General features: G+C 32.7%; 1 protein-coding gene across 1 annotated transcript in view; it reads right to left on the minus strand.

Annotated features, from left to right (window-relative positions):
* Positions 1–25,077, minus strand: part of LOC129221906 (sodium-coupled neutral amino acid transporter 7-like) — a 76,239-nt gene extending 51,162 nt beyond the window's left edge. Inside the window, exon 1 of the mRNA XM_054856282.1 lies at positions 24,505–25,077. Within this exon, the coding sequence (XP_054712257.1) occupies positions 24,505–24,697 (193 nt within the window). The 5' untranslated portion in view covers positions 24,698–25,077. The remainder of the gene's footprint in view (positions 1–24,504) is intronic.
* Between the last annotated feature and the right edge of the window lie 512 nt (positions 25,078–25,589).

The raw sequence follows: 25,589 nt of genomic DNA on the forward strand, positions 1-25,589 counted from the left end.
TTTTTTTTAATGAAAACATATTGTCTTAAAATACATGTCGAGTGCCAAACTATAGATAATGCTGCCATCTAGCAACCATGCTGCCAAAGTCTTCGCCAAGCCCTTCCACTAGTCACATGATACATCTATGAACCAATTTTCTTTATCAGCAAGAATGAGAAAGCTCGGTCTACTCTTATTATTAGTCTATGAAACGAAAAGCGAACTAGAAACAGTTTTAGGCTCAAAGTGTGGTTGAACACTTACTCAGAAATTGCACACAAAAAAAAAAAAAAAAAAAGACGGTGAAATCTATTCTCAGACGTTTAAAAGCTGTTGTGGATGTTGAACGATATTCAACTGAACAATAACTTAATAAAAAGTTAGATTATTTACTAATATATCGGTAATTTGTTTAAGTGTACGAAGACTTTTATGAGATGAAAGTTTCTGCCAGTTTTTGATTATTGATTTCTTAAAAATCAAGTTTTATTATGTTATTAATTTTTTTTTTTTTTTTTTTTTTGATGCAGTTTTGTTAAAAATAGATCATAGATCTTATAATTAAATACCTACTCAGAAAAATTCATTTCAACCAATGGATAGAGGTATATTTCATTAAAAATCGTAGGTATACGAACACTTTTAGGAGCCACTGTATATTGATTTGGTTTTATTTTTACTTGGCGACTTCCAAGTCGCTTATTTAGCATTTAATGTCCATAGATTTTAAATAAAGATTGTTACTGTCTAATTTTCCACCATTTAAAAACTAGTATGTTGTGGCCATCACGAAACTTTCTTCTATATATATATTTTTTTTTTCTGATCCCTCCCCATGCTTGACGAGGAAGCAATATTCCCAACGAAAACAAAATGACACATGCAAAAACTTGACGACTATCTCAATGTCTGAATTATTGCAAAAGCAAAGCAGAGAACGAAAATTGAAAGTTATTTTAAAAGCCTTGCTTGAATGAATTACAAATATTTTATTTGTTAACAAACATAAGATGGCAACAGTTAAAAACTTTAAATCATTGAGATAATATTTCTAATCATATCCATACAGTTAAAATCACGAGAAATACGCAGACGACAATCTATTACGATTTATCTTTCTTATTGGTGCATTAATAAAAATATTTTTATTCGCAAAAAAAAAAAAAAAAAAAAAAAATCAACACCTCTTGGAGCGATCGGCGTCAAAATAGAACCAAAGCCTGTTTACATATGGATTCACATATATTCCAAATTTCAACCAGAACGTAGCATTACTTCTTGAGATAGGGCACTCAAAATGGAAAAAAAGAACGGGTGATTGCGCTGCCCCCTTTTTAGCTGTTGACACAAAAATAAAATCAGTTCTTATACCCACTAAGGGCTACTTGCCGATAAATTTTTCTTTCATTCCGTTCATTATTTCTTGAGATACAGCTGTCACAATTGACGACAAAAAAACGTTCTATAGCTCAACCCCCGTTTGAGTTATTGACACCAAAATTGAATCAGCACCTGTTCCTGTTAATACCAACATATGGACCAAATTTTGTTTGATTCCGCCAGTAACTTCCTGAGGAATAGCAAGCACGCGTAACTCGAAAAACGTCCCATTGCTCCACCCCCCTTGGAGGAATTCGCGCCAAAAACTAATGGGCACAAGTTCACATAGGGGCACATATGTGTACTAAATTTCGTTCGATTTCATGCGGTAGTTTTTGTTGTAGAGCGGCCACAAAAAACTGGTCACACACAGACGTGACACACATACATACACACACACATACATACATACACACACACATACACACACACACACACAGACAGACAGACATTTTCCAAAAATGGTCGAAATGGACTCAGCACACCTCAAAACGTTCGAATCCGTCAAAATTCGAAATTCGAAAATTTGCACGAATCCAATACTTTCTTCTATATATTAGATATAGAAGAAAGTAAAAATGTTGCGGTTTTTTTCCCTGTTCTTATTGGTACTGTAGAATAATTTTGAAGCTCTCTAATATTTAGGTGGATCTTTTTTTTTTAATTTAATTATCCAGTATCCGGCTGAGCTACCAATATATTTGTTGTTACTTTTTTCATTCTATTGGTACGAATACTTATATGTATGTATACAGTGCTGTAGCTGGAAAAAATATTTGAAGGAACGCACCTCGTTTTAATTTGCGTAGATGTCATGGTTGACAGATGTTTGTTTTGTGTCAAAAAAGGTCAGTTTCGAGAGTTTACGCCAGTTTGATTTAAAAAGCAGACGTTTTATGATTAGAATATTTTTGTTAAGTTTATGATTTAGCGTACATAGTTTTTAATAAACATTTCTTTGTCCTCATGTTTGATGTATTATAGCCAGTTTCTTTCTCTTTTTTTTTTTTTTTTTTTTTGGTAATTCTCTCTTTTATTTATTTCGTGATTTTCATTTTTACTTTCTTCTATATCTAATATATAGAAGAAAGTATTGGATTCGTGCAAATTTTCGAATTTCGAATTTTGACGGATTCGAACGTTTTGAGGTGTGCTGAGTCCATTTCGACCATTTTTGGAAAATGTCTGTCTGTCTGTATGTGTGTGTGTATGTGTGTGTGTGTATGTGTGTCACGTCTGTGTGTGACCAGTTTTTTGTGGCCGCTCTACAACAAAAACTACCGCATGAAATCGAACGAAATTTGGTACACATATGTGCCCCTATGTGAACTTGTGCCCATTAGTTTTTGGCGCGAATTCCTCCAAGGGGGGTGGAGCAATGGGACGTTTTTCGAGTTACGCGTGCTTGCTATTACTCAGGAAGTAACTGGCGGAATCAAACAAAATTTGGTCCATATGTTGGTATTAACAGGAACAGGTGCTGATTCAATTTTGGTGTCAATAACGCAAACGGGGGTTGAGCTATAGAACGTTTTTTGTCGTCAATTGTGACTGCTGTATCTCAAGAAATAATGAACGGAATGAAAGAAAAATTTATCGGCAAGTAGCCCTTAGTGGGTATAAGAACTGATTTTATTTTTGTGTCAACAGCTAAAAAGGGGGTAGCGCAATCACCCGTTCTTTTTTTCCATTTTGAGTGTCCTATCTCAAGAAGTAATGCTACGTTCTGGTTGAAATTTGGAATATATGTGAATCCATGTGTAAACAGGCTTTGGTTCAATTTTGACGCCGATCGCTCCAAGAGGTGTTGATTTTTTTTTTTTTTTTTTTTTTTTTTTTTTTTTTTGCGAATAAAAATATTTTTATTAATGCAACAATAAGAAAGATAAATCGTAATAGATTGTCGTCTGCGTATTTCTCGTGATTTTAATTGTATGGAAATGATAGGAAATATTATCTCAATGATTTAAAATTTTTAACTGTTGCCATCTTATGCTTGTTAACAAATAAAATATTTGTAATTAATTCAAGCAAGGCTTTTAAAAAAACTTTCGATTTTCGCTCTTTGCTTTGCTTTTGCAATAATTCAGACATTGGGATAGTCGTCAAGTTTTTGCATGTGTAATTTTGTTTTTGTTGGGAATATTGCTTCCTCGTCAAGCATGGGGAGGGATCAGAAAAAAAAAAGAAAAATATAGAAGAAAGTTTCGTGATGGCCACAACATACTAGTTTAAAATGTAACCCCAAGTACACGTTCAAAATTATATTTGTTTTATTTTCATCCGTGACTATACTACACTTGACGATATGATATTTCAATTTAAAATTAGTGCACTATTTAACCTAAGTTTAATTTTGCAAATTTCATTTTGCAGTTCATTTATTTTTTACACAGTAAAATGTAATACCTTAATTTTTGCAATATGCTGAAATGGAGCATGCGGTTTTTGGAATGAAAAGCATATCTTCCCATCCGGCAACTGAATATTATATTTCCAAAATTCCAAAAATTTAACACTACAAGTTATTTCAACAGAATTTCTTACCTGCAAGATAAATCTTGTACCCCTTACTTGCTCATCATATCACAAAAACATACCCTTCATCCCTCGTTCCTCTAATTTTCTTTTATTTTTTAAGTTATTTCACATATATTCCTCACAGCCAAAAACTTTAAAATATCCAACATTTGGTTCCCTTCCAAACCAAAGACTATCGAGGGTTTTTCCATTTAAAGACTTTGGAGGTGTTCTATCTTAACATGATGTCGCTATGGCTTCAGCCCAAAAACGAACAGACAAACCTGGCTGAATTAAAATACATCTTGTAATATCCAAAAACACTTCTATTCTGTCTTTCACTCCTCCCCCCTTGCTCGGGAGTATGCTTTGCAGTGAATCTACGAGCGATAAATAACTCTTTCAAAAAAGTATTAAAATTTTCGTCCGAATATTCCCCACCTGAATCCGTCTGAATTAATGTAGCTTTGTTTCCTGGGTGCCTCTCTAACAAATTTTTAACTTCTCGAAAAGCATCAAACGCATCGCTTTTATGTTTTAAAAATCTTACTTCGGTTCAGTCAGGACTCTCATCAGTGATTTTCACCAAAGTTTTTATTTATTTTTATTATAATTACTGTTATAATATATTATTTATTATTATAGTTATTTTTAGTATTATAATTATTGTTATAACAATAAAAATACTTATAGTAATAAAAAAGTTCAGAAAAATAATTATATATTATTTTTCTGAACTTATTTTTTTACATAAGTTCAGAAAAATGATTATAGTAATAATTATTTTTCTGAAATAATATATTATAGCTATTGTTATTGTTATTATTATTTGTCGTATTATTTACGTACTTATTTACTTATTTTTTGAGTTATGTCACTTTTGTAGACGAGGTGCAATATGTACATAAATAATCAAAATTGTTTTCTCTCTTCACAATAAGAATAATAAAATTTATCTATTGAACTCGAAATGTGTCAATACCATTTAATTTTTCCACATTGAGAATCACTATGTATTAACATCCTCCTTTAAATTGATCAGTTAAATAAATACCAAATGTTAAAAGCCTCATTAACTTTGTTAGGTAGTATAATTAAATGTTCGTGAGATACCAAAATTACGAAGCTCCTTCAGTATCCAGGGGGGGGGGGGGAATACAAAGTTTCAATAGGTTTGATTATGAGAGCTTAATGGTGCATTAGCTTTCAGACGACAGACAAGCAAAAAAGAAAATTCTAATTAAAATACTTTTACATCATGGGATCTTGATTCGCTATTTCAGCTCGAAGGTATAAGGTCAGCGTCAAGGTAGTCCACTTTTGAGCGTAGCCCAATCAAGAACTTCCGAACCGTTTTAGAACACAAGCTACGGATCGTTTTCTTTAATATGCTGTCATATTTTGAACCGAGTTAGTCATCGTTTTCAGTTTAAAAAATACTATAAACTCCCAATTAATCGGCTCAAATGGGATCGGGGGTAATCCGGTAAATCAAAATTCTGGATTGAAAAATTAATTTAAATTCAGAGCCAATTATATGTTAAATAGATTAATGTTTGTCTGGCTCAAACAAAGATTGGGGCTTACATACACTTTTACAGCACTAGTTAAATTATAAAAATTGTTTTTTTTTTTTTTACTATTTTATTTTTTATTAGTGGTACCCGCACAGTTTTGCCCGTAGTAGAAAATTAAAAGGTCATTTGGTTCGCATGTATATTTACAAATAATGGACGACGAATTTCTCGCCAATTTGCTGTGTTCATTTGCTTGCCCATGTTACGGTTCCACGTTATGATAATTTGGTAATTTATTATTTCACATTGTGATAATTTGCTCGGAAAAATTTTCTTAAAATTGAAATAGGAAAAAAAAAACAAAATCGAATTTTCGAAAAATCGTTTCGAGGTGCGCATTCCCATGCTATATATTCTGTGCCAAATTTCATGAAAATCGGGCGAACTGTCTAGGCGCTATGCGCATCACAGAAATTATGACAGACAGACAGAGATCCCAACAGAGAGAGAACCGAATATCCAGATATCCAGACAGAGAGACTTTCAGCTTTATTATTAGTAAAGGTAAAGATAAAGCTAAACTACGTTGTCATGCCTCAATGTGGCATACGATGCTACATACAATCTTACTAATATTATATATGCGAAAGTTTGTCTGTATGGATGTATGGATGTATGGATGGATGTATGGATGTTTGTTACTCTTTCACGCAAAAACTACTGAGCGGATTTTGATGAAACTTTACAATAATATAGCTTATGCATCAGAATAACACATAGGGTAGTTTTCGTCCTGTTATGGGGGGCAAAACCCCCTTAGGGGGCAATAAAACACAATTTTTGTATAAATTCTCTAATATTGGGATGAAAAAATACTTGCGCATATTTACATTATATGTCCATCGAAAGCTCTGATTTTTCTGCTGAAGATGGCACCTGTTCGAAATTTCTAAGTAGAATAAAAAACGAGTTATGAGCTTTTTAGATCCATGTTCGAAGGCTTTCCCCAACTCAATACAGTATTTAGTGTATCATCTCAACTCCCTGTCGATAGCGACAATTGTTGTATTGTTGACTTTCTTTGCTTTTCGTGATTTTTCAAGGCTTTTCTCAAGTCAAATCTTGAAGTAGGATTTTTGCACAAGATTGGCAAATAATACATGATTTGGCTGATGATTTTCCATTTAAACGGAACTTTAATGTAATTAATGGTTTTTATTATTATTTATGCTGATTGAACACTTACTCATTATCCAAACAACCAGCAGATCGCCAAAATTTTTGCAGAAAGATTTCCGTAGCTGATGCATTTGGCAGTTTTTTCAACGTTGCTGTTTTTGAAGCCGAAGACTACGTCATAATGTTTCTCAGCTTTCACCATGTAAACAAAATATCGCCAATCAAAGAATTTTCAAAAGACCTTTTTTACTGTGTTAAATAATCCAGCAACTAAATTAGGCAAATCCATAAACAGCACAAAAACTTCCATTAATTTTCCTTTTTACACAATTTCAAACAATCACCAAATTGTATTACTTATTTTGGTAACATTTCGGATGAAACTGTTTAGCGCCATTTTATGGTGACCAAAAATATCTCAGCATCTAGCGACGATATCTCTGTAACGAAAATTAATATCATATCGTTTTACAAAGTAAGGAAAGAATGGGGGAGCATCATCGAAGGTACCCTGAAACGACTTTCGCAAATTCGGTAAAATCGCACCAAGAGCCACAATGATTGAAATTTCCCGAAATAACTAAAGCAAGTATAAGGGGATTACGAGCGCAGCTACTTTTTTTAAATCACTTCGTACTTCATTAGCCATACAGAGAAGGTTTTAGACTCCATGTTAAAAAAAAGTATCAACAGATTAATCTTTTTAAATATGAGAAGATTAATTTCATGTTTTTTAAATTTGTATATGCTTAAATATAGTGCTTTCGTTTCTAAATCAATATTACTTTGTTCTTTATACTTATTGCTATTTTAGTTTTATGGGTAAGGAAGAAATTCGATTTTTAATCACGTCAAAAAGATGTGTTTTAAATTCTTTCACTTAAAACAGAAAACAAAAGCAAGTAACGATTTTTTCTAATAATTATTACTGACCCAGGCAACGCCGGGTATTTTTGCTAGTGTAATAATATAAACTGAAAATCGTCATTTTTGGACTGACGTCCGTCTGGTTTTGAGGTACTGAAATGTTGTGCAAAATAGTCTATAGTGTAATGATTTTTTTTCACCTGTTATGCATCCATCAGTTTACGGCGTTTTTGTGCATTAGAGCGTTGTGACAAAATGTTCCTGTATGATTCTTGCTCCTAATCGTCACCTCTAACATTCCTTAAAGTTTTGCCCAAGAGTTTAAACTCACCCCGTATACTTGGCGAAATATACTTGTTAAACATTTATCATTGAATTGCACGAAATGATTTATTCTGTTTTACGAGCACCATCAGATATTTTACGCAGCAGCAAAATAAAAAAAAAGAGCTGCTTACCTCCCGGATTTACCCTAAATTTAGACTTGTTTAAAGGCTGGTACGTAAGCTGGCTTAAATACCAGGAGAAACAGCAAAAATTAAGTCACCTATGTTCTGCGTTAAAGCATTGCATTCAATATTTTACATCTGCACACACTGCGCAGACGTAAAATCTAAGTGAAGAGATTTTTGCTGCTGTAGTTTCCCAGAAGCAAGCTAATTCTTAATTGTGTAAATATTTGATGTCTTAAGACGTAGAACTGATTAGAATTAGAATTTCTCTTTTAAGAAGCATAGCTTGATTTGGAAAAAAAAAAACCCTTCGGCTGTTGCATATAAACAACAGCCGAAGAAATCAAGGTTGCCAGATTTAAGAATAGTACATAAGGGACGGGCTTCTAAGAGTGAAGGGGGGGGGGGATATTTTTGAGGTTGAGGGCAATTACTGGATATGGTGTATTTTTAAGGGGTGCTTTCCAACATAGAATGTCTCTTCATGATAAATCTGAAAAATTCAATCGTAACAAAGCATAAAACTTTACAAAATGTCGCCGATCAAAGTAAAAAATTCGTTTTTATTGCGATTGACGACGCATGCGCAGAGATATTTTTCCAACATTGGTCAATGAGCAAAGAGGAAGCAATCATTCGGTTTCTCATGGTCTGCCGGCAAAACAAAAACCATATTAAAACTAAAATAATTTTTGCGTTTGCTGCTACATGATTTTTTTTTTAATTGCTCTTTATTTTACATATTTTGTTTTATTTAATTTTTCCCCCTTAAAATAATGTTTCGTTTTATAAAATGTTGTTATAAGCTAGAATGCGGGACCTAAGCCGTCCCGTATGGAAGTTCACCGGGACGCGGGATAATTTTTCAAAATACGGGACTGTCCCTTGAAATCCGGGACGTCTGACAACCCTGGAAGAAATGGCGTAAGGATCGAACGAGCATCAGACTTATCTGAGATTCAAAGAATAATCTCTTAAGTTATCTCAGATTGAGAACATAATCCACATTCTAGACTCGACATTTGAAGAAACGCGTATTCCACATAATCAAGCATCTAAAAGATAAGTGAAACATATCGGGAACACATAGATACAATCGTCATACTTTTTCCTTCTCTCTCTTTTTTTTCATTAACCAATGTTGTTCATGAGAAGGAATGAAATAAACATAACCTTCTGCACTCCATTGATGAGTGATGAATTTTAAATCATTAACAGTTTTTGCTCTCCGTTTATCTGTGAAAATTAAACACTTGGAAAAAGAAAATCCGACAAGAGAAAGTAAATATTGACAATTTAAAAACTATTGCAAAGTAATAATAATAAATGAGTAAAGTGCTTTAAATAAATGAGTTAAAAGCAGAGAAACAGAAAACAAGGTCGAGCAAAAACTAACCATAACCTCTAACTTCAATTACATTTTTAGAAATGTCAGTACTTCTACTACATTTTGTGTTTTGTTTTGTTTTGCTCTTTTTCACTCAAAAAAGTTAACTGTTATTTTTTAGTATATTTTCAATGAATGCTTTGTGACACTGAGGACAAAGTTTTTTTTCAAGACCTCGTGAATTGCTACTTCTTGAGTAAGCTCCATTACCTGTTCAGCAATCTGTCAGTGTGTTTCGATTGCGACTAAGGAGGAAGAAATTGAAATGCACTGATGATTAACAAAAAAAAAAAAAAAAACCTCAAATCTTTAATATTTTCTCTAATGAATTTGCTCATTCCACACAGCTTTGTCCCGGAATCTATTGATAGCACATTTTTGCCTCCTTTTACAAACGAGCTGATGTGTGCATCACATGACATCCTTTTACTCCAATTTAATGTAATATTCTCATTATTGGCAGTTTTAATGTGATTCAATAGTTTACTCTCTTAATATCACCAATAGTGGCCAAATTGAAACAGATTTAAAAAAAAAAAAAAAAAAAAAATTGGCAAATTTGTCGTCAAGTTGGCGACAAAACTTGCAGACCAAAAGACTGGCGATATATCGCCAAGTGTCCGCCAAATTGTAACACCATTTGAGTTTATATCGAAATTAACAATGATTTTCTCCCAAAAAGGGGCAAAAGACCCCCTTTGGAGCATCCGAATGCAACCAAAAAGGGAGGTGCACAACTAGACCCCACTAGATCTAAGTACCAAATTTCAACTTTCTAGGACATTCCGTTCTTGAGTTATGCAACATACATACACACACATACGCACATACATACGTACATACAGACGTCACGAGAAAACTTGTTGTAATTAACTCGGGGAACGTCAAAATGGATATTTCGGGTGTTTGTACGTTTCTAGGCACATATCCAAGTGTGGTCGGGTTGAAAAAGAAATTCAACATTCATTTGGGAGTGAGCAAATTGGAAATAAAGGCCGAAAAACGTATAGATACGAGAAATATCCATTTTGACAATTCCCGAGTTAGTTGCAACGAGTTTTCTCGTGACGTCTGTATGTACGTATGTATGTATGGGCGTGTGTGCGTATGTGCGTATGTATGTCGCATAATTCAAGAACAGCATGTCCTAGAAAGTTGAAATTTGGTACGTAGACTCCTTGTGGGGTCTAATTGTGCACCTCCCCTTTTGCTTGCATTCGGGTGTTTCTACGGGGGTATTTTGCCCCTTTCTGGGGGAAAATCATTGTTAATTTCGATGTAAACTTAAGTGGTGTTGCAATTTGGCAGACACTTGGCAATATATCGCCAGTCTTTTGGTCGCCAACTTGGCGACAAATTTGGCGATTTTTTTTTTAAATCTGGTTTTAATTTGGCCACTGTTGGTGATATTTAGAAAGTAAACTATTGAATCACATTAAAATTACCAATAATGTGAAAATGACATTAAATTGGAGTAAAAGGAAGTCATGTGAGGCACACATCAGCTCGTTTTTAACAATTAACAAATTAAACTCCATGTGTTTAAACATGGAAAAAAAGTATCACCTTTGTTTCAGCAGCGGATTTATCATGTCGCTACTGCGATGTCCCCCGGAGGTCCCGAAGGGCATCCAAAACGGTATATGAAAAATATTTCACGTAGTTATGTTCATCTCTAACTGGCCTCCAAAACTGCTTTGAGACTTAAGACCTGTAAGTCTGCCGCTGTTTTACCTTCAAAATACAAACTCTCAAAAACGTTTTAGTAAGATAAATAAATGAATACCTTTGTGCTGAAAATTAAAGTAAGAAATAACGCTTTCGCATGACATAATTAGTTTTACTTATTAATATTTCTTCACAAAATTCTTTGATAGTCTACGGTAAGTTGAGCTGAGCCTTTTCACATTAATTAGTTAAAAAAAAAATACTCCAAGGGTTCCAATTAGTACACAGACTTTGAAAAACTTTTCTGCTAGTGTAGTTTTATTGCGGGCTTGAACGGGACATAGATTTCGGAAAGATACGAAGATTCGTTCTAGAATTATGTACAGAAATTCCAATCAATTTTATAACTAAATTTCAATTTAAAATGCTTTGGAGAGATTTTTTTTTCGGTTTTTTGTTTTTTAATTTTGAAAATCCCCTATGTGAATTGATGGACATCAAAGCACCTCTGAAAAATAATTTGACGAAATTCCAACGGAACTGGCTTTGTATACGAAACACTCACAGGTACACACAAATCCCTACACATTCACTTTTGTACATGGTAGATAAAAATGAAACCATACATTCTTTTGTTTGATTATTTTTTAAAATATTTTCTAAATATACATTTCAGGTTCTCGCTGTTAGGAAGGATGCAACAGTATACCTTGTATGATGTTTTAGTCAATCTATCGACATTTACGACTCAAACTTTAGAATAGTCTCAAACATAAAAAAAAAACATCAATCCCTGGGTTTTACATTGACCATGAAACAGGAAAACAGGTACTTCCACGATATCAGCTTCATTTTTTTCACGAATTCATTTTCCTCTCAGACATGAAAACAACAATTATCATATTTTATACGGATTTGTTCTAACAATCATAAATCAAATTTTTTTCCTGGCGCAGCATCAGCATACTGAATCTGAATTCATCAGCGAAGAAAAAAAAGGAACTGAAATCTTCTGATTAATGGCGCACCCTTTAGGACAAACAAGAGGGGAGACATGACTGCAAACAGGACCGGTATTAGCTGGTTCTGGGCAACCGCTTCAGTGGGTCAAAGATAAAGAAACAGAAAGTAAGAGTTGGTAAATAAACAAAAAAGTAACTATTCTATCAGTTGTTCCTGTTCCAAATGAAAACAGAACGGCGTCATCTGTTGCATAGCAGTCATTTTCAGAACGGGAAAATCTTGAATCGCAGTAAAAAGAAAATTTTCGAAATTTCATGCTGTCCTTTAACATCGCCAACCAGGGTGACCTTGCAAAATCCGGAGTGAATATGCTCCCCTTTCATATTGTAGTTCATTTCTGAAGCTTGACGCTGACAACTTTCTTTTTGGCGTTTAGATAGAGGATGAGCTTTTTTGAATGAAAGGTTTATCCATTACATTAATTTGTTGTCAAACTTCAGAAATGGTACAAACTACCATCTAAAAGTTTACCCACTTTTCAACTGCTAGTTTGTATCATTTCCGAAGCTTGACAACTTTCATTTTTTCATTTAAATAGAAGATGAACTGTATTGATTGAAAGGATTATCCATTATATTTGATGTCAAGTTTCAGGAATGATACAAACTAGCATTTAAAAGGAGGCAAATTTACTTCTGATATGGTAAAATTACTTTTATTGACGGTATTAATACCGATTGTCTCTTAGAGCTGATGAAGCTTCTCTTTTAAGCAAAGTAGAAAATATCTTGTGCCATGAAGTTATATTTCAGTTATCTCTGATTTTGAACATTAATGTAAACAAACAAAAGCTATCACTTTCATTAAGAACAAAACACTTTCAGCAAAGTTTATTCCTTATCAAAACGGATGCATCGTTTTTCAATGTACATTCAATCAATTTGATTAATATTTAGAAGAACCTCATTTTTATTTCATTTTACTAAATCAGCTTTAGTTTTTAAATTAACAGCTAAGTGGAGAGAAAAAGCGCACTTGAAAAAAATTCCCAACCTTTTCGCTTGGATAAAGGAAATCTGTTATCTTTGCATACAGTGTTGGCAAAATATCTTCAACATACCTTTTTTGGACTTAATTTTTTTATTACGAAATTATCGTAATCTCTTAATTAGTATTATCGATACTATTGACATGCTGTCTTGTTGTCACGAAAGATTTTATTGTTAAGTCGGTGTATTCCATGTCAGAAAGATATATTATGTCCATTAAAGCAAATGGTTGAATGGTGCAGAAATATTGAGGTTTAAACGTGTAACTACTATGGTTTTCAAAATGCATATTAAATGCACCATATTTGATAATGTGACTTTCGTCGGATGACTTTACATCCACAAATTCACAATTTACTGCATGTAAAAAGGGGATTCGTGAAACCCCGAAATAAGTGTTGCAAATTTGTCCATGCTTAACGTTGTTTTTCTTTCTGTTACTTAGTAGCAGAAAGATATTTGTTCATCTCTCACGTTTTATGTGTGTTTTAAATGAAAGTAAAAATTAGCATATTATCTTCAAAGCTTGTAAAAGCACCGAAAACTGTGCACAAGTCGTCTGATAACGTCTGGGGCATTTCTGTATGCCCTATTTAACACGGACAGATAACTTAGAGAAATATATTCAACGAAAATAGCACAAAATAAAATGAGTGAACCACGTAACGGAAGGTAAATCATATACGATGCATACTAATTACAGAAAGCTAACTAAACCTCGAAAGGAGAGCGCAATCCTACTGACGCCACCAAGTAAAAAAAAAAAAAAGAAAGAAAGAAAGAAAAGAAAAAAAAAAATTTAAAAAAAATTAATTTGAATTTTGACATTTTGAATTCAAATTATGTTTTTCGCAATCACGTGTTTTTTTGCATGTGTGCAGGCATGTGTGTGTGTGTGGGTATGTGTATGAGTGTGCGTGTGTAGGTGTGTGTTTGTGTCTGTGTGCAGGCGTGTGTGTGTGTGTGTAGGCATGTGTTTGTGTCTTTGTTCAGGCATAAGTGTGTGGGTATGTGTGTGTGTATATGTGTGTGTTTGTGTCTGTGCGCAGGCATGAGTGTGTGTATGTGTGCGTGTGTGTGCGTGTGTGTAGGATATGGACGCAACCTGGAGACGGTTTTCGCAAGAGGAGCAGCATCGTGAGGCCGGTCGACGCGACGGTGGTGCTGGCAGAGGGTGCTGGTGGGAAAATAAAATGATAGCACATCAAAAACAGCCAAGTGAGAACAATAAGCAATCGTGATTGCTCAAAAAGAGAGTCTACAGGAAAAGCATGTACCCATGAAGGATTTTTCCTTTGATTCCCAGTGGCACATCAAGTGCCAGACTTTTGATATGAATGACATTTTAATTTATATCATTCATGGTTTCAAAGAAGTGCTGTAATAATTTATTTCTGTTTGACCCGGGTCACATTAGACCGCGACCCACCTATTCTTTTTTGTTATTCTTTGCTCTTCCAAGAAAATTAAAAAAAAAAAACATTAGTAAAAAAAAAATTTGTCTGCCCTTTTTTCTTCATTAAACTTTTAATTTTTATTACACACACAGATAATGGTTATTTTTTCTTTTCTTTTCTCTTTTTTTTTTCCTTTTGTTTTTGTTTACATCAGCAGGACCTTACCATTTTTTTTGTTTACTAAAAAATCGCCCGTCAAGGTATGACGGGTGAAAATAGCTTCTACATTTGAACGAAGCCATTCGAAGGCCTCGCCCAAACAACCCTGGTTACAGTACATGTTAAGTACATGTTATAAAACACAAAATGTAAAATTAGGGAGAACCATTATTCGCCTATTTTAAATGGTATCCTTTCATTAAAAATATAAAAAATCGATAGCATAAAAATAACGGCTGGTACAAATTAAAGACAAAAACTTCGATGTTTGAAGAGAAACATCGACACTGCATCTCCAAATGGGACATACTTGCTATATTTGTAAGCATGTGTAATACTCCTTGAATTGTTTTCATAATTCAATTGTTTCTATTCTTCACTCATTTTTTACAGTTTGGGGGTAAAACAATGACATAACTGCTGTTAATAATAATTTGTCTTCAATATTTGTATTTTAATTATCTGCCTCATTCAATTGAAAAATAAAATATAATTATTACATAAGTGTTCTTAGTAATTTATAGTGATATATGAATATTGCGCATTTTAAATATATGTTTGTTAGGAACTTGGCTCCTTTGTATGCAATTCGAATTTGATGATTTATTTTGAAAATAATAGATTTTAATTTGTTTTGTTTATCTTTGAATATTTTTAGACGGTTCAAAGCTCTTAGTTATACTAATAAAAATGTGACCATTTTTAAGAAGTGCATGTATCAAAATATCAATGTTTCAAAGCATCAATGTTTTTTCGTCAATGAATAACTATCATTAATGTTTTAATATTGAATTTTAAATTACTGAGTCGTCATCCAAGTCCATCGCTTGATAAGATTTTTACAAAGTTGTACTCTTCGAACTGCATTTTTCAGAAACACTTTTGGTGGAGCTTTCCTACAATGAGAAGAAAGACAGCTTTACCCATCTTCGAAACGTGATACAGTTACGAAATTGTGCTTCTGAAATCGTGGTTAATTTTCAAAACACGCAGTTCACAAAATGACGAAATCGTCTGGAGTGAGAGAATGGTGCTGCGTAATACGTATTCGAAACACAGAGAAAGTATTAAGTAATTCAAATCTCTTGCACACGTGCAAACTATCAAAATAAATACATAGTACGCACGTGACTATTTCTCATGCATATTCAGTCGGCGTCGTTTCATGGTAATATTAACAAAAACAGATACATGCAGAAAGAAAAAGTACAACTCTATTATTAAAGTAGTTAAATGGACATCAAAGTTTCTATCAAACAGCCGAGCAATTACCCGCTTAGCTACATTAAAGCTTGTTCACAAAAATCTCTACATAGTATAAAATTAAGTCTCCAAAAAGCGTCTGTGTGTTTGAACCCGCAAAACTCGAGAACTACCCAGTTTGTTCCTTTAAGTCCTGAGAAGGTTTGCAGACCAGTTCGCAAAAAAAATCAATGAATAGTTCTTTTTTTATTCCAATTTAATCCGAATTTTCACACAAATTATCAAATATGTGGGGGAAAAATTACTTGCATATATTAATATTATATATTATTGGAAAGGTTAGAATTTTCCGCGTTCTACGCAATTTGTTTCAACGCTCTAACTTAATTACGGCGGGAGTTATTAGCGTTTTTACTTCGAATTCTTTTAGTCTTAGCTGAAATTTAGGCACTACTTTCTTCATTATATGTATCAATAAAAAGTGAAGGGGTTGTCCCACAGTTTTCTTTTTTGACACCATTGAAAAAAGCGACATTTTTTACTCTCGATCTATCTCGACCTTTGGTCGAAAAAATTGAACTTTATCTCCAAAGGAAAAAAAGTTACAAGCCTTTTTAAGTCAAGTTCAAAAAATCTCATATCCGTTCAAAATGTTAACCATTTTCTTTCGCATTTTAATTCCTTAAACTTTTTTATTTTGTGTTTCCATGGTTACACTTTTTGAATCCATCTTTCTCGATTGAACTTCTTAAAAATATTTTAATATCGGTCGTCATTGTTTTTAAGGGAAATTTTGCATGATGTTTTTTTTTAGCTCAGCCTGATTTCTGAATATACAGTGGCTCTCAAAAGTGTTCGTACACCTACAACTTTCAATGAGATAGTCCCCTATGTTGGTTAGGATTAATATTTCGGAATAGGTATTTAATTATAAGATCTAAGATCTATTTTTAACAAAACTACACGAATATTTTCAATAAAACATTAAAACTTAATTTTTTAAAAATCAAAAACCAAAAAGTGCCGGAAATTTTATCTCACAAAAGTCTTCGTACACTTTGAAAAAATATCCAAAAATTAGTAAATAATATAACTTTTTACAAAATTATTATTTAGTAGAATATCATGCAGTATCAACAACAGCTTTTAAACGTCTGGGAATAGATTTCATTGTTTTTCTTTCTTTTTTTATGCAATTTCTGAATAAGTGTTCAGACGCACTTTGAGTCTTACTGTTTCTAGTTCGCTTTTCGTTTCAATGGTGTATTTTCATATTCTAGCCACCAAATATCTCCAAATATGTTCCATTAAGTTTAAATCTGGCGACTGAGGAGATATTTCTAAGCTTAAGGACAAATTTTGAGGCGCCAAACGCGAATCGTTAGTTCTTATCGTTATCTTGATAAAAAAACAAAGTTGTTTCCGATTACCAAATTTTGGGGTAATAGTTTCAAATTGCTTCTTAAAATATTTAAATGAACAGCATAATTCATTATTTCATCAAAAAATTCCAAATTTATGATTCCTGATGCTGAGATGCACCCTCACACAAGAACACCTTCACCGTCCTGATTAACCGATCCAACTAAGTTCTTAAGATTAAATTCCTCATTTTTTTCTTCCATTGACAATTATACAACAATTTAAACCAAAATATTGAATTTATTTTAATCTATAAGTAAGACGTTGTTCCAAAACGTTTTGAGCTTATTTATCATTAATTTTACGACGGAAAACGTAAGCTTACTGTTTTTCGCACGAACAAGAAAATTTCTGCGGGAAGATGTTCCCTTTAATCCAGCTAATCAGAGAACTTGGCGAAAAATTTTAAGTTAAAATTAAACGTAAAATGTTTCATTCGATTCTGCAGAAATTTTTTCAGCGCTCAAATGTTTATTTTTCATAGTTTTTTTAATTGTAAACCTCCGATCACGCTTTGTTAACTTTGCCAGTTGACCTTTTCTTACCTTGTTTTCGATCCGATTCTTGTCTTTAAAGCATTTTATCAAGCACTTCACTATAGAATGGTATAAATTAACTAATTTTGAGACATTTCAAACCAATTTATGGCTACTGTGAAGGGAAAAAAAATTAAATTTCGAATAGTGTTTGTTGTTTTCTACGCATACCTGCCATTTTAAAATAATAAGCATAATATTAAGGAATAAATAAACAAAAAATTAAAGGCAAATGACTTTACATTGTCATTACAATGCAAAAATAATAAGAAAAACCACATATGATAATTTTAATCATGCATTTATTCGAAAATATTTCTGTGTACGATGACTTTTGTAACGTATTTTTTCTCTGTATCTTCGTTTTTTGACAAATTTCAAAAATAAAATCTGGCAATATTTTGAAAACAACTACTGGGTTTTATTTAGAATGGCATAGGAATGGTGTGAAAAAAAAATGGACTTCATATTCGAATTCAGTTTTGCGTTATTTTGGTTTTACTTCAAAATTTCTAGGTGTACGAACACTTTTGGGAGCCACTGTATGTCACTTGACACAATTTTTATTTTCAAGGTAGACTCTGAGAAGACGGGCAACACGCAGCTAGTACATACATAAAATATTCACAATAGCAGGGTTTGTCTATGACTTTTGCTGACACTGAGCACGAACTGCTGCTCCTTAGATGATATTTAGGGAAATAATTAAAATATTTGGAAAGAAATAATATAATAAAAAATAATTACAATACGAGGTATCGTCAAATTCTGCCTGATTGCAAAAAGGCGTAATCATCAAAAGTATCAGTTATATAACTTTAAAATGAACACATATTCTAAGTTTTAAATCTAGGAGAGTCTTTGGAATTTGCAAAAGAGGTTACAATTCTAAAGAGAATTTTTTTTTTTGGATAAAATGTCTACAATGCTTTTAAGCAATATGAAATTATTATTATTTTTTGAAAGACTTTAGCTAAACAATTGGTTTCCCCCCATATTTTGGTGCCTTGGGCCCGTGCCTCATGTGCCCATACCTTAATCTGGCATTGCGTTACTAGTGATGCGACATTGATGGTTTCGATCTATCGAACTTAAAAATCGATGTTTCAAAATAACGTTTTCGGAAAGATTGAAACTTTTTAATGTATTTAACGTACATTCTAGTAAAATAAGCAGTAAAAAATGTTTCTTTGCTAGAACTAAATTCATTAATTTATTAACTGAGACAATCTTTCAACATTTAAAGAAAAACGAATAATAATAATTAATTGTTAACCTTTCAAATTAAGTGAAAGGCAAAAGGAATAAATAACTTGTACATTAAAACTTAAAAAAAAGGCAAACATCAATACAAATTAATTGGAATTGTTCATAAAATCTTTTAAATTTCCACCTGAGTAAATACAAAAACTGAAAGTAAGTTTTTAAATGATTAATACGAATCAATTAGAGAAATTTTGTCTCTTATGAGATCTATTCTTCGCTAAGCAAAACAAACTAGAGAAAATCTTCAAAATTTAATTGCATTATGTAGAAGCTTCATCAAGTACGCGGAATAAAACAAGGATTTAACATACTTGAAGTTTTTATGAAGTTTTTTGTACAAAAATAATACGTCTAATACGGTGGAATTGCCCCGTTGTATAAAAACTAGTATAGGCGTTTGGTTTGAAGAGTTAAATGTTTTTTTTTATTTGTTTATTTTTTGCAGCCTATCTGCAAAAATAATATTTACTGTTCAAGAAAGGATAAACTATTGAATTCCAAACTAGCTTTGGATCGGAATAACTTAAAAGCTATGCATGAGTTTAAATAATTAAAAATTATTAAGACATTGATAACTATAAAAGAGTTTTACAAAACCTCAAAATGTTGTTAATTTACTTTTTAAACAGTAAATGAGAGTTTTATTTCATCAGAATCAATTCAACATTATAATCTGAAAAACATTCATTCACTGCATGAAATACACCGCCAGCTCAGTCAATGCTAATTCTGTATTAGCTACCAGTTTGTTTGCACTCTTGGCTTCCTTAAGAGGTTTTCCACCTCCAGGTTAGTCACTTTCTATGCCGGGCTGATGAGTGCTAATAAGCACGAAACTGCAGTCCTCACATGGAATTGGCTGAGCTGGCGGTGTATTTCATGTATTTCTGCCTTAGCCCTGGCTATAGGGCGGTAACTTACTGAATATATCCATTCATTGCTTTTGATATTACTGCCAGTAAAAACTTTTTTTTTAATGGTACTGTAAAGCTTTTATTTTTTAAAAGTATATTTAAAGTATTTTTGTTAAAATTATATTAAAAGTATTTTTGTTAAAAGTATATTAAAAGTATTTTTATTAAAAGTATAGTTTGCTTCAGTTAATTTTCCAGATGCACTATTGATTAATGCTTGGTTATATGCTCCAAATTCTAAAGTAATTACAGGTAATATTGTAGAAGATAATTTTTAATCAAGACGGAAGTTTTTTTTTTTTTTTTTTTTTTTTTTTTTTTTTTTGCCGCACTGCTATTACAAAAACAAATTTTTAAGCTCCAAAACAGTTTTTCGCAGTCTACAGAATTTATTACACGAAATTACATGGATACCTAAAAAAACGAATGAATGTCATCAAGTATATAAATAAAACTAAATACTTTGCGCAACATTATGCTCGTTTAGCAAAACGGCGAAGTTTTAAAAACTAATTTTAATAGTGAAGTGCATACTGATCTTTCTATTAGGGCTTTGTTGCCCAACCAACGACCCGCGAGTCATATGTGGTCCGTGAAACTATGTGGCCCGTCGTCGTAATTAATGTTGCGAAACTAAAAATATATTCTGAAAGCTTTCAAGACTACTAATCATCTCCATTCAGTGCTATGACTGATTGTTACAAATTTGAAGACAAGCAGAAATAAATTGGTTTCGCTGATAAATTGTCTATGGAGTAATTGTCTAATCCAGCTAATCCATCTCAGTCATCGATGTATGTGTGCGGAAATCATATCTACATTACTTTGAAAATTTGAGATGCATTTGAACAAAAGTTTTGTTCAACAATGGTCTGATCAGCAATTGTTTCCAGTTGAAGGCTCACCTAAATTTTGGCATGAAATTAGTTAAAAACAATCATATTTCATGTTCTAATTACCTTAGAACATCGAAACAAATTTTGTCTGGTGCAGAAAAATTAAAGGTTTTTGCAGATATTTTTAAATAATTTTTGCGAGCATTTTTAATGTATTTTTTAAAATTTTTCCTTTTTCACATTGTTAGATTTATGTCAACATATTGATTAAAATTGAAGGAAACTAACAATTAAAAGAGTTAATTAATTAATTTGATTACAGAATATTGCATAATCATCGGGTCTGAGGTCGCGTGCCAAATTTCAAAAGAATCCGATCGCAGGAAGTGGGCGAAGTTTGAGCTGCAAGATTCCGTTACAAGATACATACATACATACATACATACATACATACATACATACATACATACATACAGGTGAAGCTAATAAAAGTGAGTTAAAAAAATACAGTTAAATGTTACATTTGTTTAGATCCGCGGAATTGATCTTAATATGAGCTGTGGTCCGCAGGAAAAAAAAAAGGTTGGGCAACACTGTTCTAGGGCATAAGTATTGCTCAAAAATCAAACATATTGAAAGAACTATTTCAACCTCAAGCTCTTAACTGTATCTGTTTAACTGTGGTGTGTACCTTAAAACTAATATTCTCTAGAAAGTACTCTTTAATGTCACCCAATGTAAAAATAAAGTTTTCAAAAGTAAAACTCCTTCTACTTATACAAAACTAGTTTTTGTATTTTTGAAGTAGTTAACTTGAGTGACAAACTTTAACCTAGTTTAAACCAATCCTGACCTAAAGAGAAACACGTTTGAGATAAAGGATTTATTGCTGTACGTCAGCGTTTCACAACTTTTTACGAACCACGAAGTGGTAACAATTTGTGAAAACAATTTCTTGAACCGTTGATTTTTTTTACAAAAGTACTTTACAAAGCATTGCAGAACTGTTATTAGTTTAGTCGCAGAAATTTTGTTGTAATTTACTAAGAACAATATTTTACAGTAAAAGTAGTATAGTTGTACATAAATACTACGCATAAACTATTCAGAAAAGTCACCGAAGGTTATTAAAAAACCATCACCAAATAAACGAAAAAATACAAATCTCCGATTGGTAAAATTTATCAAAATTACCGGATAAGTAAAATTATTATTTTTTAATAATTTTAATTATTGCCATAATTAATTAATGAATATTGATTATAATCTATTGATTATTATCAATATAATTCACTACTGTTTGTAAATAAAACTTCATGAACTTCGAAAAATTTCTCTAGAAAAGAGCGCCAAAATACACCTTTAGAACTTAAAAATTGCGTTATTGTCCAGAAAATAGAGCTATATAAAGATACTCGTCATAATAGTTCCTAAAGTGTGCATTTAAAAGACAAGTTTTTAAATACAAAACAAGCTCCATTAATATCATAAAATTCGTTTAAAAATGTGAAAACGCTTCTCTTGAGTCTCTATATAAATTTCTGAGCAGGAAATTTTATATTAAAAGCATTTTATGCAGGATAGCGGAGTCTGAAAGAAAATGGCCGACTCCGACTCCGTCTCCGATTTTGGCTTATTTATTTATTTATTTTCTTTCAATTTTTCCCCCTCATGGGAAGAGGGGAAACCCCCTAAACATAGATTGAAATATTAATTCTTTTTACGAAATTTTCGCGTTGCATTTTATTGTAAACTAAAGATGCATACAACGTTAGAAATTCGATTTGAAAATCAAGTTTTCCAATAGTTGCGATTTTTAAAGTGAGATTACGTAAAAATCTTTTTTTTTTTTTTTTTTACTAAAAAGGATTCATGTTCTCCTCTTTTATAATGTTCAACAAATACAATAGATGTTAATCAAATCATGTGCTTTCAATTTTTGAAGTTGTAACTTGGGAGAAAAAAAGCTTTCTTGCTGAGTCAAAAAAAAAAAAAAAACTTTCTTGAGAGGGGGCAGTTCACCATAGGGGACATCCATCTGGCGGTGACACCTCAAGTTAATTTCAAAGTTTATAAAGGATATAAATACTTTTAATAGGAATTCTGAAGTTTTCCCCCAATAAATCTTAAATTATAATTCATCTATAAAATTTCTCCGCACTATATTGCGGAGAGAGGCCGGGTACATGCACGTCTGGGGCGAATTTTACGCAAAATGTGGTGGTATGCAGCTTTGTACGAATAGCTTTTACTATGCCTATATTTCTTCACTCAATTTCTAAATTATTATTGGCGGCTTTAGAATTAACCTTAATATGAAGATTTTAAGATTAACTGCAATTATTGAGTGTTATAACCTAGAAATCATATACTTATTTTGTTTCATACTTTTTATTGAGAACTAAGCTTATAGAAAAAAAAACATCAGATATATTTTATCGGATCTTTTGGATTCATGATTTCGCGCCAAAACTTATTTGAATTTGCCGAACACCCTCAGAAGTTTCCGCGCAAACTACGGGCCGCGGCTTGCTCAAGAATACATTCCTTTAATTATTTTATAACTCAGATCGAAGTAAAAACTACATTACTATATGTTTATTTGAAAGTGATTACTTGAAAGTGTTAGGCAGAAAAACCTTTTGTTAACAGTTGCAATAAATTAGAGAAAGTTATAAAACAAGCAAACTAGGGAACAGCTACATAAAGTTCGATAAACAATCAAGACAGCTGGTTGCCGTCAATGGCAGTTATTTTCTTATAAGTAGCCCTTTATACATGTAATCGAACCGATCGGCAGTTAGTTTTATTAAAACAGCAAAGAAAGTCAGTGGAAATCAAAGAAAAAAAAAACGCAGAGTCTAAGTCGGCATGTTTTCTAACGACTCCGACTCTTTTACCCCAAAATCAGTCCGATTCTAACTATTCGACGCCGATTCCGACTCCACAGCTCTGATTTTATACGACAAAAACCTTCAGAATCCCAGGATAATATTTTAAAAAATCAGTCAGGTCGTTTAGGGTAAATTGCCCCCCCCCCCATCCCGGACATAGGGAAATCAATATACATTTGCTTGTTTGTGGGCGTGCTTTTTTTTTTTTTTTTGTAAAATGTACATTGAGAACACACCTTTTGCCCCCCCCCTCCCCCTAAAAAAATTCGAAATCATGGGTTTGTAAAAAATGTTTCTCTTTTTCATGTTTAGAAAAAAAATCGAGCCTTTTGCATTGAATTTTCTGAAGTAACTTTGAAAATAAATTTGAGGTTGCGTGCAACCAGGGGCGGACTGGGTCTGCAAGAAGGCGCCAACCTTGGTCTTCAAAGGGCGCAGAGAAAAAAATGGTGCAAAAAAGAAAGGATAAAAAGAAAAAAAAAAGATGCCGACGAGAGACCGTGTCAGCCTTAACGGAAACTAAAGGCCCGACCCATTAGGGGCCCTGGCCCGAAATTCAAAGATAAGTGTTTTGGGTGGAAGGGAACAAACGAACCAGAGGCTCGCCTTGTCTCCTATCGGGCCCTATACGGACTCGCGCGGTTTTCTTTATTAGAATACCGGTGGGAAAACTCTTTACAGAGTTTGTCTGAACGAGATAACGATGTAGTTATTTATTATGCATTTAAGTCAATATCAATCAGTCGCGGTTAAAACTAAAACACATGTAATATTATATTAAACATAAGGACTTTCAAGATAATTTTTAAAAGAAAGAAAACAACAAAACAGAAAAATAAATTAATCAACAAACCTTTTTTCTTGATCTTTTTACCAGATGCACTATTTGGATTAGATTGTAGCAATGGTTTGGATTCGTCAATCTCACTGACTTCCAAAATTGTTTCTTGGCCGCTTTTACTGTAGTCATACTTTCCTTGTGAATAGACATCTTTAGAAAACGACTGCCACAATAGGTTCGTTGATAAATCTTCTAAGCTTGTCATTACGCTCAAACGTTCGGAAAATTTCCAAAAATGAATATCTATCAATTTTTAAATTTGCATGTACACATTATTTCTTAAATCCAACAAAAACTTTTAATTTAAAAAAAAATTCCTTTCAAATGGCGGGAGTTTAAATCTGTAGTATAATTTATCTTTCAGCAGTAATTTTGTAAAAAATAAATAATTAAAATTACACTAAAAGATAAAAATTTACGAAAGTTTCTAATCTCCCGCCATTATTAAAAATGTTCTTGGTACTACTGTTCCGAAAACAACGCGTTTCATGCTGCGATATTTTCCCAACTTAAGCGTTTCCTCATCCAGAGATTCACTACGATTTTAAAAGTTGCTATCTGAGTCAAGCCGGTCGCTCATGTGCTACTTTGGCCTTGTTTACATTAACCTTTACGTGTGCTTGTGGGGGGAGGGGGGGATAGACGTCGTTCACGTGGTTCTTGGTTTAGTTTCGACGTCACGCAAGAAATAACTACGACTGGGCAGAAGAAACAGGGAATTTAAGATTCCCCGATCGTATTGCAGCCTTATTATTGTTAATGAATCACTTGGGGAAAGTAGGACTCATTACATTGCTCAGTGCGTTTTCACTTTTTGTTTTACTTTCTGGTGCTCAGAATCTAAATTCAATCTTGTGAAAGACTGATAAATGGGAATGTCAATAGCAAATTTGAATTATTATTAGTTAAATTAATCATATTTAAAATTATTTTTAGATTTTAAAAGACATATTCCCCTTCTTTTCTTTTTTGCAGCTCTCAACGTTTATGGATCTGCACGGCCGGAGAAAAAAAAATCCGTCCCTGTCTGGGCTTGGATTTTTGTCTATTGGACCTAATAAACAGGGCTGCAGCGGAGTCGGGAGGAATATGACTGA

This window comes from Uloborus diversus, chromosome 5, assembly GCF_026930045.1.
Source record: "Uloborus diversus isolate 005 chromosome 5, Udiv.v.3.1, whole genome shotgun sequence".
Lineage (NCBI taxonomy): Eukaryota > Metazoa > Arthropoda > Arachnida > Araneae > Uloboridae > Uloborus > Uloborus diversus.